At 35.8% G+C, this 27,372-nt stretch overlaps 1 protein-coding gene across 2 annotated transcripts; it reads left to right on the top strand.

Annotated features, from left to right (window-relative positions):
- The first annotated feature begins 340 nt into the window (after window positions 1–340).
- Window positions 341–27,372, top strand: LOC144839440 (polycomb complex protein BMI-1-A-like). Of its 2 annotated transcripts, XM_078694798.1 has the most exons (10): window positions 341–461; window positions 16,698–16,815; window positions 19,557–19,653; window positions 20,774–20,829; window positions 21,122–21,169; window positions 22,002–22,123; window positions 22,157–22,276; window positions 25,361–25,459; window positions 26,030–26,119; window positions 26,614–27,372. In XM_078694798.1, the coding sequence occupies exons 2-10, from the start codon at window positions 16,704–16,706 to the stop codon at window positions 26,860–26,862; spliced, it is 993 nt and encodes a 330-aa protein (XP_078550924.1). In that variant the 5' UTR covers window positions 341–461; window positions 16,698–16,703; the 3' UTR covers window positions 26,863–27,372. The 2 variants fall into 2 exon arrangements, with proteins under 2 accessions (XP_078550924.1, XP_078550923.1); XM_078694797.1 differs by having other exon boundaries at window positions 22,002–22,276; window positions 26,614–27,371.

Here is a 27,372-nt window from a genome sequence, read left to right on the forward strand (position 1 = left end):
TTACTGTAAAAGTATTTTAGCAATTTCAGAGAAGGAACATTATTTAACACGATAGCATTTACCGGTACTATCTCTTAAACTCTTAGTATTTTAATAAATGTTATCATATAACCTTCAATGCTGAAATTAACATTTCGTTAGGAGTTTTATTTTCTTAACGAAAAACCGTCCGCGGTTAGCTATACGAAACCGATATCAACTTTTAAAATGTACAATTTTTATGTATTTCAGCTACTAACAATAATTGTAGCGTCGATGGAATGCTGCTGAGTCACGTGATGCAGTTGAGCACCAATGAACGACCTAAGCACAATACATAGTCCGTAATTCTATTGATACGCTTGAAGCGGCCATCTACTGTCGTGTTGACATAACAGACGAATTGACTGCGTTCGATAAGAAATTCACTGTATTTTCTGATGATTTCTCCTCTACCACTCACATATGTGTACAGAAAATAGGTTTGTAACTATCCTTAATTATTCTAGTCTTTAAATTCGTACGGGTTTAGACATACTGTACGTAGTTTTTGAATAATTGGTTGTAATTCTGTGCATGATTTTCGAGTTTGCAAGATTATGTTAAACGAAATCCAAGATGGCCGCTAACGGACGCCCAATCGATGCGTTTTTTACATAGATTTTGCTTCGTACACGTTTACTAGATAAGCTAAACACCAGTTTTGTAGCGAATCTTGATCTTTATTATATGAAGGAACGAATTTCGTTATGTGTACGTGGCAAGATAATGTGTATTTGGTTAAATTTGAGGTCTTAACGAGGCGATAGTGGTTGGTTCGTTAAGCACGGTTAGCGTTGAACTCGAAACGCCAGGCCATGATCAAGTTTCTCTTTTAGGTTATTATTGTATACAGTGCTTTTTAGTTTAAACGATAAAAAATCATGAGCTGCCTACGATTATCGTAAACAAAGATCACATGGTATATATGTGTAGGCCTATCTGATATTAAATAGAATAGACTTATATATTTCTCTCTCAGCATTGACAAATCACAATATTTTCTCTTTAACACCACCCCGACTTTTCTGTATTAAAATCATATTTATTGATATCTATGAATATTTATGTATAAAACGAAGTATAAGATATCTGAATTGAAGACTTACGGTATTTAGTACAGGGATTATGCAACTGTAATATTTCCACTGCTAAAATATGAAATAAGATGTTTTTAATTGGGACCGAGTTGGTAGGCTACTTATATCATAATGCGGAAGTCACTCCACCAAAATCATGATGGAGTGCGCCACAAATGCATGTATAAGAGTAATATAGATGAATAATAATAATAGATACGGTAATAATAATAATAATAAAATAATAATATTGTGTGTGCGTGTTATTCTCAACCTGTATTTTTCACGGAACGTTTTGTTTTTTAATTGAATGATAATACCGGTACAGTACCACAGCGGCCGATTCCTTTAACCATGACTGGATAGCACATTGATGTAGGCCTTTATATGATGCATCTTACGATACAGCAGTAGGGACCTACTTATAATTTTTCCACCCGTGGTACTCAGTCTTTTAACAACTTGAATTAGGACTAAAGTAAAGTAAACAATAAGGCAGCTACTATATACGAATGTTTTCTTCATGTGGGCCTACATTAGGCCTCATCCTACTGTAATGGTACGGTAATATGTTAGGCCTATATGCTTAAATTAAGGTCTACCGTATAATGTTACATTGGTCATAGTTTTATTTAACACCCCTCCGATATAAAGTTTCATGCATAAAACGATTTTCCTTAAAAAACACATGAAAACAGAAGACTGGTAATATTTGTGTCTAATGATCAAACCACGACACACAGGGAAGGCATTATTAACAATATCGACTATATATTATTATTGTAAAATAAATTTTTATAAAAACCGTGTTGGAATTGTATATTTTAATGTTTTTATTACAGACATTTCATATTCAATTTTTCATTTGCAAGATTGGCTATTATAATATTTGTTTTGCTGATAAACTTGAATATCAACTACAGTATAACAGTACGGTACTGTATGTCGTTGATTTTATAATCACTGTTCATGTGTGTGTTCATTATGTTATGGCATATTATTATTTCCCCTATTTACAGTACCAAGCCGTACATGTGGATTTTTCCTTCGACATCTAAAATCATAAATTGAAATTTAAACGATGCTTTTTACGCTATTAACAGCACCTGTAGCCTTTGATGTTGAATATTAAGTAACGGTATAATTTACGCAGTGTGAACATTAACATTTGATTTAATGTGTTTATATTTATCCTTGCCAAGACATAGCGAGTTTTTATTAGTGTACATACATGCATATAGTAATGTCCACAATATATAGAACCGAGTATTGTAATCAAGATTCAATTCATTTTAGGCGAAAAGGCAAATTATTATTAATTAACATTTATATAACTGATAAGATACAAAACCCAAAACATCAAACAATTTGATAATTTATTGCATACGGTATTTACATTTACGACAAATCAAGATCAAATGATTGTTTAGTAAAAATAATTTGTTTATGTTTAAAAATGTATAAAAGAGTAGAAAACATTTACATAATATCTACTAAATAATTATCATTGAAATTACAAACAAATCAAAAAAGTCTTCCTTGAGTATTTTTGGACATCCTTAGGTTTACTTGGTGTTTTTCTGTAATACCGGTATTTGTTGTGCCGAAATTAAATAATTCAAATAAAATAGTAATATACCCGTTTCGTCTTGAAAAATGATGAAAAATGAGTTCAAAACTGAAACCAGAAAATGATGTATACAGATGGAGAAACGATTCAAGTACAGTATCATTGATACTGTATTGTAGCAAGCAAACCAAAAAATGTTGAGCCTACAGAAGATAACATTACAAATATTATTTAGGTTTGCTAACAGATAGTAAGGGAACAAGATGACAAATATTTTTTCTTTAGCTTACTTGTTACATTATTAAGTTTAATGAACGTCATTCATCTGACTGAAATACAATTGTACAGTACTGTATTTATTTCATCTACCGCCGTGTACTGATCTGAAAATTGCTTGACAGTAATATACCTTAATTTGCAAATTGCAAGGCTACTTTTAAGCAAACAGTTGGAACTGAATTTCTGTATGACGTATGCTAACTGGGAAAGTACAATAATTATAGCTATTAGTTACTCTGAAAAAGGAAAAAAAAATTCGAAACTATTTATGGCCACTGATTTTGTTATACACAAAGTATTAATTCGCTTTGAAATATCTGTAAGCTAAAAATGAAAGCAATTATACTGGATATGGGAATTTACGAAAATAATAGACGAAGAAAAGAAAATCGTGCTGTGAATATTAATCTAGGGTGCGCATCAGAAAGTGACAATGTGCATGAGAGGGACATGTACGTTGAACCCTGTCAATCAGTCGGCAGTTTAAAACATTTTATAAAATATGAATTGGTAATTATAGAATTAAGATGTGAAGTATTGAAATAATAAAACTACAGCTGCTTACAGACTTGAAATCAACACAATGTGCACATGGTGGTGGTAGTCGAAATTAGATGCGCGCGGACATTAACAAAAGTATAAAATACCAAACTATAGGCCTATATATTTTTTTACGTTTTAAAATATGCTCAGAAACAGTGATGTGTGCAAATAAGTCACATTTAGGACATAAATCGAATGAAAAATACACTGCTGTTCCAAATCCATTTGGATTCGTTGTGTGTGTGTGTGTGTGTTTAATTTTATTTATTCACATTTTTTTTATGTCAATGGTTTTTGATATTTTGATTTTTTTTGTGGGAGCTTTGTTATCTTTTTTGCTACTTTTGTAATTAAATTGTGGTCTAGTTTTGATTTCTGCTTTAAGCAGTGATACTTATACATTTCGCGGATTCGAACTCGAAGCATTGATATCAATGGCCACGGCGTTTTACTCACTGGGCTAGCCGTGATTTACGAAATTCATTATATTCCAAGAATAGGTGTAAGTAATAAACTTCAACGACGCGATCAGGCGATACGGTTGGCCGGCTGCCGAGAATAAAGACAATTTTTTTATTTGGCGGCCCGGCATGGTATATTTGTAGATCCGGCCATTGCGGTACACAACAGAAAATGTTGCGTAGTTGGTACGCAGTGACGTAACAACTCGCGAAACATGGCCACTGGGCCGTAAAAATTATGTTACTTTTAGCTTTTTTTGTGTATCCTTAAAATTCAGGAAAGTGATATAGCCTATCGTGTGCGGCTCATCAAGAAACATCAATGTGCCAAATTCAGCGGTTTCGGAGAAGATACGTAAAATTACGCGATCAATTTAGTAGCATTAATATAATATAGATACTATAATAATTATAATGAGTGTATATCAAAAACCTGTCTGCGTACGTACACTAAATTTAATGAGCGTTAGAAATTAAAGATAAACAACTATCTGAATAAATTTCAATATGTATTTTTTAGGTAGGGGAAATTATCTCTACAGTTACACTAGCTATCTACACAAAAATTAGTTGTACACAATGCTGTCATTAACGAGGCACAGTCAACAGAAACTCTCCTTATCCTATTATACGCACTTATAACTACTTATATGCAGTTATTCCTTCTTAGTTTTAATTTTGTTAGCAGAGTGCCACACTACAGTAATGTAAACTGTAGCAGCCTCATAATACTGTTAATAATCAGTATGGGTAATATTGCGGCACGGTAGCTTCTTAGATCGTGTCAGTTTGAGACCGTAAATCAGCAGAGTATAATATGCATGCTTGACACGTATCGTCTGTTTATTTTGCCGCCAATTGAATTTACGTGATTCTGCGCTATCTTATTTAATGGTTTGTTTTTAATACTTCAATACTTTGGTGTATTATTGACCAATACGGTATCGTGAAGACGTAAAAATTTAAAACCAGCAAATATTTTCGTTGAATCTGATTTCTTCTTCCTTTTTTAGCTTTAATATGTGTACGAACTTCCAACACTACATTAACTGGCTACAGTAAATACACTATCATCCTACTTTACAATATATGCAATCTTAAATATTATTAATTGCTAGGTTCAGGTACAGAGTGAGTATGTACAACCACGTTGACCCTTCACGACGCTAGACAATATCAATACCGGTGCTTTCATATTATGATGACCATGTCATGTGACTTATGTCAAGGATTCATCGAACTTTGATAGGCCTATATTTACATTTTAAGAACAATACATGTTTAAGAACATCAAGAATAAAATAAGAATAAACATAAAATGCGTAGTCTAAATAGAAGTTGAAATATATTTTAAAGCAATTATTGTCTAAATGTTATTTTTAGGAAAAAAAATGATCTTGGTGATATAAATCGTAAGGTAATGTTTTTTTTTTATTATATCTATCATTTACTGTACAATAAAACAATCAATGTTTCCTTATAATTTTGAATGTAAAATGTAAATGTAAAAAAAATTACTGGAAAACAGATCTGTGACAATTCAATTTAAATTCTCTATGATGTATTATGACGTGTTGGAAATATGGGGATGTAATCTATAACATTTCAAAACTACAATAATTCATAACTAGCTGTGTGCATGTGATGACGGATGTGAGTGTAGGCCGAGGCCGTGTAGCCCTCAACTTGCGTTGAACTAATTCCAAGGATAGATCCCCAAGACTGGACTGTACTTGATGTCCGTTGGAAATGTATACAAAGACAGCTAAAGAATATCAATTAATTTAATTGCTTTAAATGTTTTTTGTATGATATAAATAATATCTAGGTAAGAGCAATCCAGAGTACATACGCCACCAAAGGGTACCTACAAATTGAGATTATTAAGCCCCGCTTTTAAATTTCTATTGTTTCATGTTTATTTTATATAAACACAATTTAGTTTTTGATCACAATTTGGCCATCATCCCACATCAAGTGGTCCAAAATTGAGTCTGGATTGCCTCCAAAATTTACTGCAGTCATTTTGTAGCTATACAAAGGTAAATCTGCCTAAAATTGGTAAAACATTAAAAATTAGCATTCTGGTCCGAATTGCCCGGGGATTGCCTGCAAAATGCAATGGCGTCTTCAATCTGTGAATGTAGTAAAAATGCGTCTTGTAAATGTAATTAAGTAAGTAAGACTGCACTACAACGATTGTACGAACAGCATCGATCAAAACCGTTCAATAAGCGTCAACAGTTGACGGTATTGGCATTGTAAACGGTTTAGTTGACGGTTATTTTTTATTTTACACCACTCACGTTTATTCACTTGTTTAAATGTGATGGCCTTTACAAATTAAAAAAAAGTTCATAAGTCTGAAGAGGAATTGTTTTAGTAATAAAATTTTGAAAATTGGAAGAAAATTAATAACGTTTACGCGATTTGCGCTCTATTGAATGTGACGAACTGTGTCGAAAGCGATAAAAAATTGTAAAATTCAGATGGCCATATGATGACGTCATAACATCCGAGAGGTAAATAGTCTGCATGAATTCATATCTACAACATATCTGCTTACATACAGTATTAAGTTAAAAAAATTGGGGCTCACCCGATGAATTGTTTTAGTAATAAAATTTTGAAAATTGGAAGAAAATTAATAACGTTTACGCGATTTGCGCTCTATTGAATGTGACGAACTGTGTCGAAAGCGATAAAAAATTGTAAAATTCAGATGGCCATATGATGACGTCATAACATCCGAGAGGTAAATAGTCTGCATGAATTCATATCTACAACATATCTGCTTACATGCAGTATTAAGTTAAAAAAATTGGGGCTCACCCGATGATCCTGAGGAGCTATAATAGATTCAAAATTGGCATAATTTTACACAAATTTGCATAAAATTACCCATTTTCAAGCGCATGATTTTTAAAGTTTAGCTGTTAGTTTTTAATTTATAGTCAATTTAAGAATTTCAGAAAATTGCGCGTAGTTACGCGACCATATTTTCATTAAACCAGAGTCAGGTGCACAACTAAATATTATTATACATGCACCTACTGGCCGAGTTACAGCTGAACTACTTTCGCCGTTTTAGAGATCTGCGTGACACAAAAAATGACATTTTTTACAATAACAATAGGCTATCGCTCTACAGAGAGCGATAGCCTAATAAATAAAGTGTAATGCCTACAATATGTACTAAATGTTGATAAACCTTAACGGAAGTATAGGCCAATGCGACTGCGTTATGTGTAGGATTCCGTACGTTATCAATTCATATAATATTTTACCACGTGTACACACAGCAGAGGTCGGTCGGAAATGTCGGGGGAATTATGTCTTGTTTCAAAAGTGACGTTGTCACGGGGAATCTGAGTTTCTTCAGCAATGCAACATACAGAACCGACCTGTTGAGCAGCACCACAACAAGCATTAAAATGTAGTTGTAAGAAGATGATACAAGACATTTAGGCCAAATGGTAGAGTAGGCTCCTTACCTTCGCCTATTATTATGACGATAAACTAAACTAAACTTTGATTTCATTTAGTATCATCTATTGACCCACACTTCTCTCAAACAATATTTTACTTGATCAACTTGATATTGTTCCGGTAATCGACCTTTTAATTAGAGGGATAACTTAATTATTGATGATTGTTTGATTTGGATATCGATGCTTGACTTCGTTTTCTTTGAAGTAAATGTATTCGAAAAGTAACCGTTTTGTAAGAATACAGTATTTTATATTTAGCAATTTTCTTGGAGCTACTGTATACTTACTTTTAATGAAATGTGTATATAAATCCGTAGGGTTAATAATAGATTATAATTATATAATTTATCAAACTGTCTTTATTAAGATTAAGATTATATTAGTGTGATTTATTTCTTTAGTATAAAATGTTGATTTGTTTTAAAGGACAAACAACCTAAATTGGAGGTACTGTGTAGGCACTGGAAAAAGAGAAACGATGAAACTTTTCCAGATTAAAGCCGATTTTGCACTAGGCGAATTTGTTCTCGCGAATCGAAACCGTCAGCTTATATGCATGCGTAGAGAAGGATTTGGAAGATGGAAACATAAATACGCATTTGCATAAGCTGGCGCTTTCGATTCGCGCAAACAAATTCGCCTAGTGGAAAATAGGCTTAACGGTACTTTAAACGTACCCTGAACTGATGCATAAGTTACTGTACTTATTTAAATGTAACAAAATGGGTGACATGTTCGTTCATAGTTCACTTTCTTTAATTTGATTTTACCATTCAAATTCAAATTGTTGTCACCGAGGCACGACTTCTCAAAGCACATAATATAAACATTATGAATGTTGATGGAAAATACTAAAAATACGCTAAAATGTTACGGGAAAATTAAGACTATAAATATACTGTATACATTATTCTTTTTGTTGGTACTGTATTAGATTGAAAATTAATTTATTTTTAAGTCACTTAATAAAAACAAGCACGAATGTGCAATACTCGGGGTACAGCGAAAGAAGCTGTAATGACGTCATAAGACCGGATGTAACGTCACATACACATCAATAACCGCGCTACCAAATACGGCTATACGGTACCATCTTCGAGACGTGATATGGCTGCATCCGGTATGAAAAATCCGGCTCTATAGCTTTGAGGACATGTCCCTGTAGTATATTCATGCCAAATCCCAGCTCAATACTACAACTAATAAGGGAGGAGTAGTACTTTAAAAATCGCACTTTTTACTCATAGTGTCCAGATGGAGGAAGAAGAGGAGAAAATGAGTAAGTCCTAGACTCGGGTACCCCGAGTAATAAACTTATGTATAGGCTATGGCCTTGTTGGACTGGTGTTCACCAACCCGACTCGATTTTACAGAATACTTTTACTGTAATATCACGTGTTACCTTAATTACCTATTTTGCATTTGACAACATACGGAGCCTGCTGGTATATGTTCAAATGAAATATTCCAAGCCTAAAACCTCACAGCTTAATCAATTATTATTGCTCACTCGTATTCATATCACCGCTTAGCTGGTAGATCACCGGCGTTTTTTTCTGTCTTTGATTTCTACGCTAAGTAAACCTGTAAACGCACTGCTCATCATATGACGGGTAGCGTCTACAAATGACGGAATAGACACTCAGCGTATGAAACGTATTATAAATAATTTACATACTTAATCACATTTCTTAAAGACTGTATGCATACATAATAACGATTGTAACGCGTTTGTGTATCTAGTCCTAATTTAACTCGGTTATAACATGTTTGCGTACAAATATATTCGTTGGGTGTCGCTGCTTCATTTTGCCTGCTATACAGCAATCGTGTCTCCATCATGCGACATATAGATGACTGCACAAATGCTTAACAGCTATCATTTGGTAAACTGTCTTAGATAATATGATGATACATGGTTTGTTACAACCGCTAATGTAGAAAACGCCAGCTAATGTCGAAACAACCGCTAATGTAGAACAATTCACCGCTAATGTAGTAAAACCTCAAGCTAATGTAGAAACACCAACAGCTTATGTAGTAAATACAAAATCAACACCAGCTAATGTAGAACGGTCAAAAGCTAATGTAGTAACAAAAATTGCCTCCCAGCTAATGTAGTTACTATTGCCAGCTAATGTAGAAAATATATTTTACAAACCTATGTCTAAATCATGTACAAATCTATCAGTCTAGCTACCTCTTGTAAGCGACCGACTTTCAAAAAGGGGACATCTCGTAAATGACCACCTCTCTAAAAACAGACCGTACATCGTAAGCAACCACCCTCGTTAGCGACCACCTCTATTGAACGACCACCATCTCTGTTAAGGGACCGCTTCTCATAATCGACACCCTCTCGTAAGTGATCACCTCCTCCCATAAGGGACTGCTTCTTATAATCAACCACCTCTCGTAAGCGACCACCACTTTTAAAGGAACACCGCCTCTCTCTTTACTTATCAATCTATCCACCTCTCGCAAGCGACCAACTTTCAACAATACATCGTAAGCAACCACCTCTCTTAAGGGTCCGCTTCTCATAATCGACAACCTCCCGTAACGACCACCTCTCGTAAGTGACCACCTCTATTGAACGATAGATTATTCGAACAGTCGTGTGCGATTGGTCAACTCGCTTGCGTTGCGTCTACGTCCTTGCGTCGCGTCCTAGTGGGAACCAAGCTTTAGTGGTTGTTTCGACATTAACTGGCGTTTTCTACATTAGCGGTTGTAACATGGTTCTTTATCCGCGATGCATGATGTCTGCGTTTTATTTGTGTGGTGTACGCAAGCGGACTCCAAGCATAAACTACAAACGACTATACCATGCCATTAAGAACAAACCAGTATATTAGGAATCACCTTTTACTGTCCTAATGTCTAAAATAAGCCATACAGGATATTATTAATATGATATTTACTTAAACGGATACGATGCAAACGTTACCGTACGTAATGCAACAGTAATTGACAACTATAGATAGTTGAATTTCTTCTTTCTCTTCCTTTCAGTTCTTTTTGGTGTGGATAACCCCTTTTTATTGTCAGGATCTTTTCTTTTTTCCCCCTTTTTTCATTTATCCGCAATGCCTTTCGGATAACCCTTGTGATTATCAAGATCTTTTTTTTCCTCTTCTTCTTTATTAGTTATCCGCACTCGGCGGATAACTTATTTATAACTTAGTTATCCGCTACTAAGCGGTAATTGTAACTGTCCTGTTTCATCATCTTTTTTTTTTGTATTATTAGTTATCCGCACTCGGCAGATAACTCCTTGTAATCGTCCTGTTTCATCATATCTTTTTTCTGTATTATGCTTCTGTAATTTTTGTGTGTCGCGTTTCTCTAAGCGGTTAACTCCTTGTAACTGTCCTGATTCATTATACATTTTTGTCTGTATTATTAGTTATCCGCACTCAGCGGATATGCGGATAACTTTTTTTCTGTATTATTCTTTCTTTCTGTAAATTTTAAAAACGTGTAAACATGACATTTTATAACTTTGTCAACATATGGGCATTTACGTGAAGTTGTGCACCTCCTATTTTTGAATGACAGGGATAAGTCCAGAGTTGCGCAACATGACTTATGCCCGATTTTATGAATTTCGCGTATTTACCATAGATCGAAAACCATGTAACAATTTTAATTGAAACTTAGCAAAAGTGTAATTTATATTATAAATTTATATGTAAATTACCTTTCTGTGGAAAAAAAATGGCATGTTTCACAGAAAGGTACGCGCCCACGCGCGTTTACAAATTTAAAATGCGAAAAATCAATTTCTATTCAACTTTCTACGCGTTTCATGTAATTTTAAGCATTTTTAAATTTTAACGCGAGCGCAAATTTTATGTTGTAGATATGAATTCATGCAGAATATTTACCTCTCGGATTAGTAAAAAGGTTCATCTGGATCTCTGTATAATATTCAAATATTTTTTCTTTCGGGTGATCCAAAGTCAAATACAAATCGTAAAACTTACGTTTTTACTCAAGCTTTCGCTGGTCAACGACGCAGCTTAATCATGAGTGAGTCTCTGTAACTTGGAATACGAGAATCGCTCGCGTATCATCTAGGTCGTGCCCACAGATGGACGTTCTCGAATACACAGTAATTTCAGCGTGAAAAAATGGCGATTTCAAATGTACGTACCGTAAAGATGAAATTAATGACTAACGTAATTTAAATTTTTAGACATGATGACGTTAAAAAAATTAAAAAAATTTTAATTCATGCAAAAGATAGTTGAATGACCTAGAATATATTAAAATCGGGGTGAAAATGGACAACGAATAAGTGGAGATGCGCTCTATTAAATGTGATGAGCTATGACGAAAGAGACAAGAATCCTATATTTTATATTCGCGTGGCCATACGATGACGTCACAATGTCCGGTTAGCCATATTAATGCATGATCCGATATCTACAACTCACCAACTTCCAGAATATGTAATTAAAAAAAAGTTCTCTACGTAGTTTAGAATCTCGTCGTCGTGGTCCTGTGAGTCATGACTGACCCTTTGTGCTCCTGCTTATGATGACATTCCACCCATCTCTATCCTGAGCATAGCGAGAAGCTGTGCACACATCCAATCCTGTGATCTCTCTAATACCATCAGTCCATCTTATCTTCTGTCTACCACGTTTTCGCTTGCCTTCTACATGACCTTGTGCAATTATCTTTTCCAGGTTGTCACCTTCTCTCCTGGCAATGTGACCAAAGTACTGAAGTTTGATCTTATCAACCTTCTGGCATAGGTTAACTCTGCTTCCAATCTGGTTGTTAACAAATTCATTTGACTTATGCTCCTTCCATGATATCCTCAACAATCTCCTCCAACACCACATTTCAAAAGCTTTGATCTTCTTTCTATCCACAGCTCCAAGAGCCCATGTCTCAGATCCATATGTGGCAATCGGAAATACCAATGCATTCATGATATGAATCTTTGTGTTTCTTGAGATCCCTCTATCCTTCCAAATGTTGGTAAGACCTATTGTGGATGTTCTAGCCATAGCGAGACGACGTTTTATTTCCTCTGAGCTTCCTCCAGTGTCAACAATCAGGGAGCCAAGAAAGTTGAAGGTGTTGACTACTTCTATGTCCTCTCCATCTGCTTGAATGCGATGTTCATTCTCATTCTTCCTTCCACTTATCATTACTTTCGTCTTCTTGACATTGAGGTAAAGACCATATTCCTCACTGGATTGCTTTACTCTTTCAATCAGATCTTGGAGTTCTGCCGCAGTTCTTGCAAGTAAGGTTGTGTCATCTGCATATCTCAGATTATTTAATTGCCGGCCACCGATAGATATCTGCCCCTCGTAGCCATCCATGGCAATCCGCATGATGTATTCTGCGTAGACATTAAAGAGATACGGTGACAGGATACATCCTTGGCGTACTCCTTGACCTATTGTAAACCAGTCACTATCTCCACACTCTGTTCTGACCGTGGCTTCCTGCATCATATAAGGATTTTATCAAGACAATCAGATGTGTTGAGAAGCCAATTTTGCGCATTACTCTCCACAATTTCTGGTGTTGAACACAGTCAAAAGCCTTTGTGTAATCTATGAAACAGAGGAAAAGTGGCTGCTGAAATTCCATGGTCTTCTCCATCAAATTCCTCAAGTTTCCAATCTGATTTCTCGTTCCTCTTCCTCTCCTAAATCCAGCTTGCTCTGGTGGTAATTCACTTTCTAACTTATTCCTGATTCTATCTGCTATAATGTGGAGCAGGACTTTACTAGCATGAGGGATAAGTGAAATGGTACGGTTGTTAGCACATTCCCTTACATCCCCTTTCTTCGGTAATGGGAGAAACACTGCCCTTTTCCAGTCTTCGGGCCATTCTTTACTTTTCCAGATCTTGTTGCACAATCTATGGATGATAAAAACACCTTCCTCTCCACTTTCCTTCAGCAATTCTGCCTGGATGTTATCTACTCCTGGTGCTTTACCATTTCTTAACTTCTTCATTGCATTTTCAACTTCACAGAGAAGAATATCTGGGTCATCTTCAAAATCTTGCTGCTCTCTCTCCTCCTGTGTATCATCATCTTTGGATGCATACAACTGTTCACAGTATTCCTTCCACCTTGTTTTGATTTCATCTTCTTCTGTCAAGATGTTACCATCTTTGTCCTTCAGAACATTGAGCCTGGTGCTAGGTTTTGGAGTCAGTAACTTAATGTTTTTATACATGTCTTTGGTGTTGTTTGTAGCGCTGTCCTTCTCCACCTCGGCACATCTCTGTCTGATGAACTCTGTTTTGTCATTTCTGATTTGTTTCTGGATTTCTCTTGATAATTCCCGGTATTCTCTTCTCCTCTCTGCACTTTCCAGTCCTTTTTCTTTGACCTCTCTCCTCTGATCAGCCAGGGCAAATACCTTTTCTGTCAGCCAGGGTTTTCTTTTGCTCTTGCGTTTGGGGATCGTTTTCTGTGCTGTTTCTAAAGTTGCCTGCTTGATGTCTTGCCACAGCTCATCTGGGGTGGATTCTTCCGGGTCAAGTTCCATTAACCTCTGAAATTTGTTCTTCAATTCCACTCTATAAGTATCATCTAACTTGGTGGTATCAAATCTCACTGGTTTTCTTGGCTTCTTGATCCTTCTCAATTTCATCTTCATAATAGAGACGAGAAGCTGGTGGTCTGATCCGCAGTCTGCTCCTGGATAGGTTTTGGCAGAAGTAAAATTAGATCTCCATCGCTTCTGGACCAGAATGTAGTCAATCTGATTCCTATAGCTTCCGTCCGGTGATAACCAAGTATACAACCGCCTTGGGTGCTGCTTGAAGAGGGTGTTAAGGATCATTAGTCCATTTTCTTGGCAGAAGTCAATCAGCAGTTCTCCTCTCTCATTTTGCTCTCCTAGTCCGTAGTTGCCCATCACATTTTTGTTGGTGCACTGTCCTCCTACCTTGGCATTAAGGTCACCAATAATTACCAGGATGTCTCTCTTATTGATGTTTTCTATTGTCTGTTGCAGTAGCTCATAGAAAGTGTTAATTTCATCTTCGGTGGATGAAGAAGTGGGTGCATAGGCTTGAATAATTGTGAGATTCATAGGGGTTCCTTGAATGCGGATGGTGATGATTCTTGAACTGACTGGGTTATAGCCAAGCACGCATCTGGCTACCTCCGGGCAGGCGACAAAGGCAACTCCCTGTTCTCTTTTTTTCTCAGTACCAGAGTAGTAAACAACTTGTTTGCTTGATGTTGCAAAATGCCCTTTCCCTGTCCATCTCACCTCTGATACACCACACAAGCTAACATCACGTCTCTCCAATTTTCTTGTCAAAATGTCCAATTTCCCACTGTTCATTGTCCTGACGTTCCAGGTAGCAATTTTCAAGGTTGTTTTCCAGAGGTTACATCTGTTATCATTTCCCTTGGCGTTATCAGCTCCTGCATGTCCAATTGGCTTTAATGCAGCAGCGTCATCGATGCAAGGTATGATGTCATCTGGCCTCTCTTCCCCAGTTGCACTTGAGACACCTTCCGGCCTGGGGGTCCCACTTTCCGGTGTCATAACTCTTTTATCATTAGTTGAAATCATCATCATCAGGTATACGCGGCAAAGAAATTAGGTGGTGGTTTGCCATTGCCTTCCACCTCTGCTGGATGGCCGCCATTGGCTCTCCTGAGCCGGCGCCCTTAAAAGATGGATTTTGTTTTTAGTTCCACCTGGGTGTCCAGCCACCCACCTCACCAGCACCCAAGTGGGTACTGGTGGGGGTGCGGGTTTAGTCGCCCACGGCCCGACCCTGAACAGGTTGTACTGGTTACAGGTTACCAGTAGCAAGTCCCCTCAGTCTGACTCCAGTCAGACGAGGAGACTTGACCTGACCTCAGAATCTATGACTGTTTAAAAATAGGCATAATTTTGACGAATTTTTGAACTTTTTCACCAAAAACGCGCGCAAATTATCTAATTTGACGTGCTCGTATGACGTAATTTTAAGTCGAAATTGTTTAAAAGTTGGTAACATTGCTAGAAAAGACTGAAAAAACATAAATCACGCGAAAAAAATATGTTTTTAATGCTATGTGTGCACCGCGTGCGTAAAAATTTGCGCGCGCGTGGGAATTTTTGACATGCTTAAAATGACATGAAACGCATAGAAAGTTGATTAGAAATTGATTTTTCGCATTTTAAAATTTTAAACGCGCGTAACTTTTTGTGAAACATGCTATTTTTAATCCATAGAAAGTTTGCGCTTGATATGACTTAAATTTTCGCAAAGTGTCAAAACAAAATTATGTTTGGTTTTTTTGTCTATGATCAATCATAAAAAATCATAAAATCGCGCATAAGTCACGTTGCGCAACTCTGACGTCATTCAAAAATAGGAGGTGCACAATTTCACGTAAATGTCGATATGTTGACAAAGTTACGATATGTTCTGTTTACACGTTTTAGAGAAACGCGACGCACAAAAATGACAGAAGGAAAGAAGTATAATACAGAAAAAAAAAAAAATGATGAAACAGGACGATTACAAGGAGTTATCCGCTACTAAGCGGATAACTAATTATCCGCTACTAAGCGGATAACTAAATATAATAAACCATGAAATAAAATCCTAGATTAATATGTATTCCGTTCGTTTTTAAATTTTATTTCAATGTATCAAATAATTAAAACACACGAAAAACACCCAAAATAATATAGTTTGCCATTTTATACTTTCGTTATGTTATTGCACGCATCATCTTATTCACACAGCACAATTTTTATTTAGCGACTTCCATTTTCGTAAAGTCCCATATCCAGTATTGCTTTCATTTTGTAGCTCATAGTTACTTAAAAGTGAAGGAATACTTGGTGTATAACAAAATCCATGGCTTTTTATGAGGGAAGAGTTCGCTTATATGATACTTACTCATCCCATGCGAATTAGTATATAACCATATATTAAAGCCGACAAAGACCGTGCAGAGCACGGGTTACTGCTAGTTTAGATAATTATCTTCTAAAATCGTGTTAATAATTGGATTTAAAAGATGGGTCTCGTAATTTCATTATTTTCAGTTATACATCGTTACGGTACAAATACTCATTCGGTAACGGCAATTATGGTATTTTAAATTTGTAATTAACAATGAAAGAGTTATTTACATATTATCATTATCAAAACTAAGTACTGGGAAACACATACCGTGACGCTTTATTTTATATGTAATTTTTAATAAAAATGCCTATAAATATTTGTATATTTATAAATCATTTCTGTTTTCAGGGAAAGATGAATAAATCTAGGAAAATAAAAATCACCGAGTTGAACCGTCATTTAACGTGTTTTCTGTGTGCTGGCTATTTCATCGATGCGACTACCATCATAGAATGTCTTCATTCGTGTAAGTACTGTTGGAAGGTGGACGGTATTTGACAATGATCGTGCCTTTAGTTATTTATGATCTAAAAAAACTACCGGTACCCTTTATCAATAATTTTCAATCATATTTTGAAATCATTTTTGCATGAAAGAGAAAGCAATTACCAGTAGATATAATATGCATTTTATGATTTATCAATGAAAACAACTGAACCATAAAAATGCATTCAACTCGGTAAGAAAAACGTGAATAACATATAATATATAATATTGTATGTAATTAATAATTTAATTAAATAGTTATAAGCCTTGTGTGGCAATGATGCGTTATTCACTCTTTACCCGTAAATCTTGACTAGACAGTAAAACAATCGAATTTGGTCTTTTTATATCGTAAATAAGCTGAGAACTTAATGATAGTAGTTGCAAAATTATGTTTGGCATCCGAAAATGATTGGTAGTCAATTTAAAAAGTTTATCAGATATTCAAATTATTTTGTTTTGTTAATCAGAGGCGGTCGCATGACTATTTTAAGGGGGTTTCCCATGAGTGATGCGAATTTTTTTTTAATGACACCCTAGATGGCCGGAAATGGTACTCTCGCACATACTATTCTTTCGGGTGGTGGCCTAGAAAAAAAAATCGAATGTAAACTACAGTACATGATACCATAGATATTATAGTGTAATGTATTAATATTCACTATTAATCCTCTATGTTGATGATACACTATCCTTCATAGCCACACATAAATACCGTAACCGCAGCGTTCCATTTTTTGATGTAGGCCTACATTGGAAGTACATTACGCATGCTGACTGTCAGTGATCTAAACAATAGGTACGCGGTGTCCTTTGTACGAATCGTTCGTGCCCAAGATCACTGTTCGATACACGCGTCAATATCATGTTACATCCAGGGACCAAAAATTAATTTGCAACTCTTAGAAATTTAGAGACGCGTATCGCTTGACGTATAGTACGCTCATACAGGGAAGAAGGTATGAGTTATACGAACGAGTTTACGAATTTTTCAATTTACGAATAACCTTTTGTACTGTGAGGCACGTATTTGGAGGATTTTAAGAGAGGAGGTGAGGGTATTACGCATGTCGGGGATGGGGGTTGGCAGTCGGTTAAGGGGATTCGCTGTAAAGTGGGAGGTTCCCCCGAACCATAACCCCGCTGGCTACGGGCCTGAAAATGACACTCTATATTGGGATTGTAAACAGCAATACCATCGTATCGAGACTAAGGATAACATTTTTTTGCGTTTATATATATAATAGTACAGGGATTTTTTTCAAAAATGGCCAAATAATACGAACGTCAGAGGAAGTCCCCGACGTACTTCCGGTAAGGTAATAAATTCTAGCAAGTTATAATCAATAATACAAATTAATTATTATAATTATCAATTAATAATTTAAAAAAATATATTGTTTGAAGGTTTGCATGGCGAAATCAAATGTTGATATAAAGTTTGCGGTACACCATGTGTATTAGTTCTGAAAAGAAATTTTGAGTTTCTCGACGTTTCGATCAATATGCTTTGATCGTCCTCAGGAGTAAGAATGCATTCTCACTCCTCAGGAGTTCGATCTTTATATCAACAATCAATTTTTAAAAATGAATGTATGAATGTGAAGTTGCTGCTATAGGCCTAAATATATTGAGCAAAACGTTGAATTGTATTATTTTGAAATAGGCCTAAATACTAAATAAGTCAGTAAAACCACAATTTCCAAAATTCAGTTCATTTATCCACTATAAACTGTACAACAGTGTTGCTTAAACCACTACTTACTACAGAAATTCGGAACAACATTAGGGACGTAGGGAAATGAAGATTTTATTATTTATTGAACCATGTTTCATAAAGATAAATAGGGTACTACGGTTATACTTAAATTATGGGGAATCATCCCCGGCAAAATTCAATAATTATGAACAAATCATCAATGACCCATATGACGGGGTTTTCCACGAACACAGTGTGTGGTGGCCTTTCTGTACCTTCTCATGACGCACAAGCAATAAAAACAGTCAAAAATTCATTCTGAGCATGTTCAGAAACATATCTAAAAAATAAAATACGTGTTCGCGGTATTGTTGACTGCTGGTTAATTTTACGCTACAGTCTGTCAATTTACATACATGCTCTTCCAACCCTGGACTTCTATAACGTTAATGGTTAATATATGATGAAATGGGATCTAAATTTTAATTAGTGGCAGAAAAAACATGTAGTATGAAATTAAGGGTGTTGCCCGGGCAACATCCCTGCGTCCGCCCCGGAGTTAATAACTGATATTGTTTACACCAACAGTTCCAGTATATATCAACAATAGCGCACTGTGCGGTAGTTCTTATTATCTTATGTATTATTATTTTATTTATTAACTTTGCATGAAAATGAATTAAGCATAGGCCTATTATTAAATAAGCACAGTACACCATAGTTTAATCTTCAAGGAAACTACAGCACTGAAAACGTACCATCTGGCTTAGCGCTTTGGAATTGCAGAAGCCCCAATGATCTCAAAAAATCTTTTTGTATCTGTATTTTTATATGTACCTCAGATAATGCAATGAAACGCATCATCTGCAATATCATCAATTTAGTACCGATAAAAAACCCGCTTAGATACAAGTTCACTTCCTAGAGGTTATGCTGAATCAAAACTGCAACGTTTAATCATTTAAAGTAGGCCTACATTTACATGGTAAACATTGTAATTAAGCAATACATTTGTATTTCAGTCTGTCGGACGTGTATCGTACCATTCTTGCAAAAAACTAACCAATGCCCGATGTGTGATGTACAAGTACACAAGACAAGACCTCTCTTAAATATAAGGTAAAGTCTGCAGACCATGAAGCGATATTTAGTGCAAGAGAAGAGTGATAAGCTGCATTCACACTTGGATGGAGGACGTTGTTGGTTGTCAAATAATGGAAAATATATTGAATATACAATAAATACAGCACGGCACCGTCTTGATAGCTTTGGGCCAACTCGAAACTTAATTTCATATCAATTTCATATCATGTCAATGTTTGGCTGGGGCCACCAAGGGTCTCTGAGCAATTTTAGGTCGTTTCATTCGATTTACGAGTACATTTCAACTGTCCCGATTCCGAAGGAATTGTCCCGCTTTTTGATGTTGTGTCCCGTTGCCTCGCAACCCTGAATTGGCCCGCGTTTCAATTTTTTTTATCATTAACAAATGTCAGCAAACTAAGCTAACTTCATGTGAACATTGGTAAATCTTTAGCTTACGGCATTAATTAATCGTTTGCATGTCATAACTTTACGTTGTGGTGCGATGATGCGCGTGAAGGGAATTCCCAGGCTTCATCAGCAAAAAAACGTACATCCGAAGAGAATCTGCTGAAGTAGGCGTAACTCGATGTCAAGACAGCAATATTGACTGTACATTTGTATTTGTATGTTCGCCTATTTTTCTCCCCAACATACACTAATGGCAAATATGGTCTGTATTTTCAAAACCAACCAAATCTGTCACATTATTCATCAACAAGGCCATATACATGGCTGGGGTCGCATGCGCAAATTTCAAGTTGGTGTTTACCGACCGACCAACCGACCGACATAGTTAGCTGAGTCGCGTTTGCACGCGACGACTAAAACACATTTAACGATACTGGTAATGTTTTTTTCAGATGGTTAAAAATACCTCTTTGCCAAGTAGACAGGGGTTTTCCTTTTGAGAAAATTACACCTCTGATGGCTGGAAATTGCACTAATAATCAACACTACAGCAAAAATACAAATTCTGGGGTTTTCCGTCCAAAAATAGGTGGAGGGGATATGTCCCCTTCGTCCCCCGGGATCTGCGCCGTTGGGTGGACGTTTATTGCGCAGGTTTTGTATACACTATCATTGTTATAAATACTTATTATTACATGCTGTTACCGTATATATCGAAATGTAAATATCTTGTTTATCACAACAGGGCTGACAAAACTCTACAAAGTCTAGTATACAAATTGGTTCCAAGTCTTCTAAAAAGTAAGTATTTTCGAAACCACCAGTTTTCACAAACACAACCAATAGAGTGATTTCACCTACCGGTGGTCAAAAAGCGAAGTGAAGTTCAATATGTATTTGTATGTTTATATTAGTAGTAAGAGTTAGTTTGCAATTACGGCATAATACTGCTGACAAATCCGGAGTACTGTATATTGAATAAATGTTGATTAAAACAAATTAAGATTGAAATTAAGCCAACATTTTTGCCATATTTGAAAAGACGAACAATTAGGCTATATTAATCAATTATTCTGTATGTATTGTTTTGTAGATGAAATGGGTCGAAGACGGGAATACTTTGCTTCAAATCCAGATGCAAGTAAGTCAACGTTTGCGCAATAAGTATGCCAAACTCAAACCATGCTTTACATTTGGTGCTAGAGTGCATCGTTGTAACGAGAATTCTTCACTTGTTTTGTTTGCTTCTTCAATTATACAGTTTTACATCGTATATGAACTGTTGCTCGTAATAGTTAAAGGGGCCTATGTGTTTATGCGTCATTTAATTGAACTTTATATGATATAGTATGGAAATCAGTGTTAAAACGTTTTTAATGAGGGACATTTTGCATTTCATTTCTATTTTTCCATGACATAAAATCATTGGTTTGGTTGGCTGGACGTAGCGTGCGATACATTCTGATAGAAATGAGTTTAATTCAGACCGTTGGTAAATATTGAGCGCACGCAAAAACGCGTTTAATTTAAACTGGTGGACGTGCGTTCTTGCTTTAGTGACACATGTATGTTTATACATTGTTTATGTTTAGAGACAGTCATTGGGTTGAGACCACCACATCATCGATGATTTAAACAGTAAATTTAATGAGCGAGTTGGTATTTACTTGGCGTTTTCATTTGACGTATGCGCGGTCTATTGTTTATTATTATGTTCAATTAACTTTAATGGATCTAGCGTAAGTAATTATATGGGTCTCGTCTACGGTAAGCTTATAAAACTGAGGCTTGAGATGTGTATAGTTTTCCAGTTTAGTTTCAGAAAACTACGGTAATATATCTTCTATAACTTAGTTTGCAGGGGTTGTGTTTGTGTCACGTGTATAGATAATATTCTTCAGCGTAGCTGTACTTTAGCAATGAATATTTTCACATCAGCACGCCCCTTGTAATGCAATGTGTTACTTTTTTAGGGAGATCTTTACCACCTAATGCACGTGAGGAACGCGGAGAACTAGGAATTGAATCACTTTTTATTTACACTGATGACGAAGATATTAGCTTATCGATGGAGTACCGCCTGCCGCGTGTGGCACCGCCGCACCCACCGCATCCACCGCCACCGCACCCACCGCATCCACCGCCACCGCTTGCGGATAAACCAAACAATGAGGACGAAACGACAACAGAAGAGTCGGCAGAGAGAAAACGACGGCACAGTAACACCAATGAAACAGGAGAAGGCGAGGTTTGTGTTAGATTAGTATAATAAACAAATCTATTAATAAACTATCGTGCCTATAGTAATCTTGATCTATCATCATTTAGCATAGGAAAGAGAACTTTCATCATTTTTTTATAAAATGGACGAGGCAAGATCACACAGTGGTGTAATATCAAATTAATTCACAGAATTATCTAATACCAATTAGTGTTAGTTGTTATTATGTTCAGGTTTATAATTGTGTTTATTATGATATCATTTGATTCGTATGTTTTTTACATAAAACAACCTTTTATTATACTACTACTAGCATTAGTTAATAGTACCCGTCTTCGACAGGTGTGAGCCCCACTGATTAACAGATTTCAACCGCGCCGAGAAAACTTGTCATCAAACGTATGTAAAATTATACGGAAGCGTTGCAATTGAAGTCTCATTTTCTATGTTTTAAATCCATTGATATAGAAATATAGCCTGGGTGCAGAACAAGTTGCGGGAAAAAAGGGTTTTCTGATGCGAGTATACCATATAGAATGTCTGAAAAAAATCCCCATCCCTTGGGGAAATTTTTTTACAGCACTTTTAAATAAATGGCCTATATAACACACACAAATATATATATATATATATATATAAACACAAGAGGCAAAGAACATTAATTCTAAACCGCCCGGTGATATACTGAAATTTAATTAATTAATTTGAAACGATAAAGATGAGGAAATCTGTGAGAATGAGAAAAAGTCGCCCCAACCGAGACTCGAACTCGGACCGCCTGCTTGATATGCAGATGTCCTAACCATTAGACCACTGGGGCTTTCATGGTATTGTTCGAACTCGATTGGATAACGACTCTTTAACATTCTCGGCGTGGTACGGCGGAACAGCACTAGTCCTCAGTTGTACGCACGCGCAACAGAGATCAAATTGATACGCCCTCATCTTTCAGTATTTTTATTCACGAGGCGGGATCTCCGAAGAGATACTTTTATATATATAAACACAAGAGGCAAAGAACATTAATTCTAAACCGCCCGGTGATATACTGAAATTTAATTAATTAATTTGAAACAAAGGCAAAGAACATTAATTCTAAACTAATTATATATATATATATAGGGGATAGGAAAAACCAATTCATGGTTTTTTACTCGGGGTACCCAAGTCTAGAACTCGCTCATCTTCTCCTCTTCCTCTTCTTCCTCTTCGATCTAGACACTATTGAGCCAACTTTCAAGTCCTACTAGTTCTTTACGCGTCTTCTGAAACATGGCATGCATATACTAGGGTAATAGGTGAACAAAGCTATAGAGAGAAAATGTTCGTACTTCAACCGGATGCAGAATTATGACGTCAATCGAAAAAAGTGCGATTTATAAAGTACTACTCCTCCCTTACACCGTGTTTGGTGTCATTTCAAAGGTCTTGACTTGGAGAATAAGAATATATACAGTAAAACCTATTTATGATATTGTGACGTCACTTCTGCTCCCTGAAATAGCAAAATAACACTTTAAGATTTCATAATTTACCGTAATTATGCCATTTCCGGTTATGTGACGTAACTTTTCGGAATATAGCCGTATTTGGTAGCGAGATTATTGATGTGTATATATGGCGTCATTACAGCTTCTTTTGCTGTACCCCGAGTGTCGCACATTCGTGCTTGTTTTACTTGGACTTGTGTTATGATGATTAATATTAGCTGAGGCTTACTTTAATAACTACTTCTCATAGTAGTTGATAAATCGAGTCGATAACAATGACATCATCATGCTAGAATCCAATATGGCGTCCAATTTGGCGGAAAAAATAACAGTTTTGAAAAATTCCTTTTAACGTTAAAATCTACGAATACTATTTTAAAAATAAATGTATACACAAATCCAAACGCGATTGTAATTTATTATACCTCCCAACAAAAAAATAGGTTGCAGATAATGCTGACTCAAATACGCATGGAAAGGAACATTCACAGTAGGGTGTTGTTTTTGGTATCCATGTCACAATAGCAGATTCCAATCAGGGTGTTAAGAGTATGCATCAGTGTATGAGACATCACTTTCGATAAGGGTTTACCAATTATTCCTTACAACACCAGAAATTCCAAGTTCAACCCAATACGTGAAACATTATTATCAGTATTATTCAAAATTACCCTGGAACTCTGCAAAAATGACAACAGCTTCCCCAATATACAGATGGACAAACTGGTCTGGAATTATGTATTATGTATAACAATGAGTAATAAAATTAGTGTTAATGTGTTGCAATCATTGGCCTGAATCTGGAATTAGTCTACATTGTTGTATAAGACCAAGTTGCAAAACTAAACTATCGAATATATCTGTAACATTTCTTCGATCAACTGCTCTTCATTAAAGCTGTTAAAATCAACAACTTTCAATTTTATTTGGTGGGTTCCAAACCAATTAGTGCAATAGGAATCATAATTAAAGAAGCTTAACATTGTAAATTGTACAGTGCTGCAAAAAAGAGATCTGAACAGATTAAAACCTTGCAAAATCTACGTCCTAGGGTTCGGTTAAGCAAAAAGACACTTCACAGTGATCAGCGATTCCTTCTCACTCAGTGTTCAGAAATCTTTGTACAAATTGACAGGCAATATACATAATGGCATATAATAGGGCCAACTATCAGATAGTGGGACTCATCTATTCCTAATATGATTCATATGAATCCTATTGCACTCACAAGTTTAAGAGTTTGGTTGTAGAGATTTTAACAACAGATTTTAATGAAAAGCAGTTCAACAAAGAAATAACTCAGTTCACTTCCATTTGTAATAATAAACATCTACACGATGCTTTATGTAAGCTATATAACTATATACATATCATAGCCTTTTGATCCAGAGGTCATTTTAAAAATATTTAATAAGTCATAATTTTATAAATATTTGGTTTACGAACTTTTTATATAGACCATGACCATCTCCGTTGCAAGATTGATGTTTAGTGCAAAATTCACACCAATCGGAAGTTGTACCGCGGCGTGCATAGTGGACAAACTTTTTGTGTTTGCCTTTTATATTATATAGATTGTGCTCTTGAATTTCTTGTAAACGTATTCTTGTTATCTAAATAGCTTGTAGATCTTCGATATCTTCGTTGCGCAGCCGCTGTGACAATCAAACATCTAAAGAAATTCGTGCGTAGTAAATTTGGTTTGGATACCAGTTACCAGGTAAAGGACATTTTTATTTATTTTATATTCACATAGGCCTAAACTAACACGACAGCGAAATATTCATATAAATATGTCTCACGTAATCTTTGTTTCAGGTTGAATGTTCTGGCCCACTTAGTAACCAACTAATTATCTTACCTACTATAATTACTAATATGCCTGTTCACCTTTTATAAGTTAATCACCAAGGATTACCCTATAATTAACATTAAGTAATGATTTCCGATTTCAGAGAAGTGTCGCGTAAAAACAAATTAAAATTATATGAAAAAAGATTGGAACAAAGACATAGCCTAGTCCAGGTCAATGATATTATTGTATCTCAATACTTTAAAATATTAAGTGGAATTCTTCGGTTTCTCAATATATACGTTTTATTGACGCCTATATACCTTGATATTGATATAGCCTAGTCCAGGTCAATAATATTATTGTATCCCAGTACTTTAAAATATTAAGTGGAATTCTTCGGTTTTCTGTATAAACGGAGAGATGAGGTTAATCTGGTTGGTCCGCATTATGTGTATGCACTTTCCATTGTAATTTTGATTCTTATTGATTTACTAGATCGATGTATTTTATAAGAAATCGGAAGAGGAAGCACTATTTGACGATTATTCGCTAATGGACATCGCTTACATATTTTCATGGAGAAGGGTAAGAACAGTACCGGTAGCCTACACAATTAGCAGAATTTAAAAATTGATTGAATTTCAGGATGTAAAACAACGTTTTCATTATATTATTCGTTTTAAGCTATCCTGAAAAAACAGGGAAAGGAAATATCTGGTATACGTATTGTTTAAAATATTTATATCGTGTGTTACCTTTTCTTTAATATTATTATTCATATAATTCTACCAAAAAATATATTACTATAAACTAGACCACGTGTTCTAATACGGAAATAATAGCTTTATTTCGTACACCCATTTCCGATTTGCTCTGCACCATATCTAATGAGCATCCGTGACTTATGGAAATGTTTAAAGGTGCTGCTGCCTGAAGGGGTGGACACCAGGGTTTTTTTTATGATGACGAATTTTTATTTAGAGGGCGCAATTTCAAATTCAAGAACTTAACATATTTCTTCAGTGCCCTCACAGTTAGTAAATTGCAAATTATTGCATATTTTTGTTATCTATTTACAGACTGGACCACTGGCATTAATTTACAGAATATACGAACCTAACCGAAAACGACGCAAAATTTCAAAAGTTAAATCCTCCACAAATTTAAAAAAGACAATTTCGAAAGAAAAATCGAGTGAGTTAGAAAAAACGGCCGTTGTTGAAAAGACATCAGACACAAACTCAAATGGTAGGCCTACATCATCTTATGCTGAAAGGAGTGCAGAGCCACCCATTGCACACACAAATAATGTCATTGTATCAACGTGAACAATTGTAATACTCAACAAAATGTTTGTTTACTGTATCGGAGGATTCGTTGTTGGGACACATTATTGTTTTAATGTGTCGCTTTTAATGTTCTTCAGTGTGCTACTACAAGTGATCTAGCCTGTTCAATGCCAATAAACGTTCTCGTGTCTGCTGAACAAACAGCAATAGCACCTAATTCCTTTAAATATTAACCTAACCCTCGTTATTTGGAAAAAAACAACCTCACTGGGATGACTCGAACTGACTGTTTGGAAAGCTGACGCACTAACCAATAAACCAAACAGCTGGCAGGTATGGAACGCCTCCTCTGCCTTCAGTTCACATTTATCACGCAGTACACACCAATGGTCATGCAGTACACACCAATGGTCATGCAGTACACACCAATCGTCATGCAGTACACACCAATCGTCATGCAGTATACACCAGTCGTCATGCAGTACACACCAAACGTCATGCAGTACACACCAATCGTCATGCAGTACACACCAATGGTCATGCAGTACA

Source organism: Antedon bifida, chromosome 4 (genome assembly GCF_963402885.1).
Source record: "Antedon bifida chromosome 4, ecAntBifi1.1, whole genome shotgun sequence".
Taxonomy (NCBI): Eukaryota; Metazoa; Echinodermata; class Crinoidea; order Comatulida; family Antedonidae; genus Antedon; species Antedon bifida.

Coding starts and splice junctions, on each gene's coding strand:
- LOC144839440 (XM_078694797.1), top strand. CDS start 16,704: ATGAATAAATCTAGGAAAATAAAAATCACCGAGTTGAACCGTCATTTA. Junction 22,277..25,360: donor ATGAAACAGGAGAAGGCGAG/GTTTGTGTTAGA, acceptor TTATCTAAATAG/CTTGTAGATCTTCGATATCT. Junction 25,460..26,029: donor GTTTGGATACCAGTTACCAG/GTAAAGGACATT, acceptor TTGATTTACTAG/ATCGATGTATTTTATAAGAA.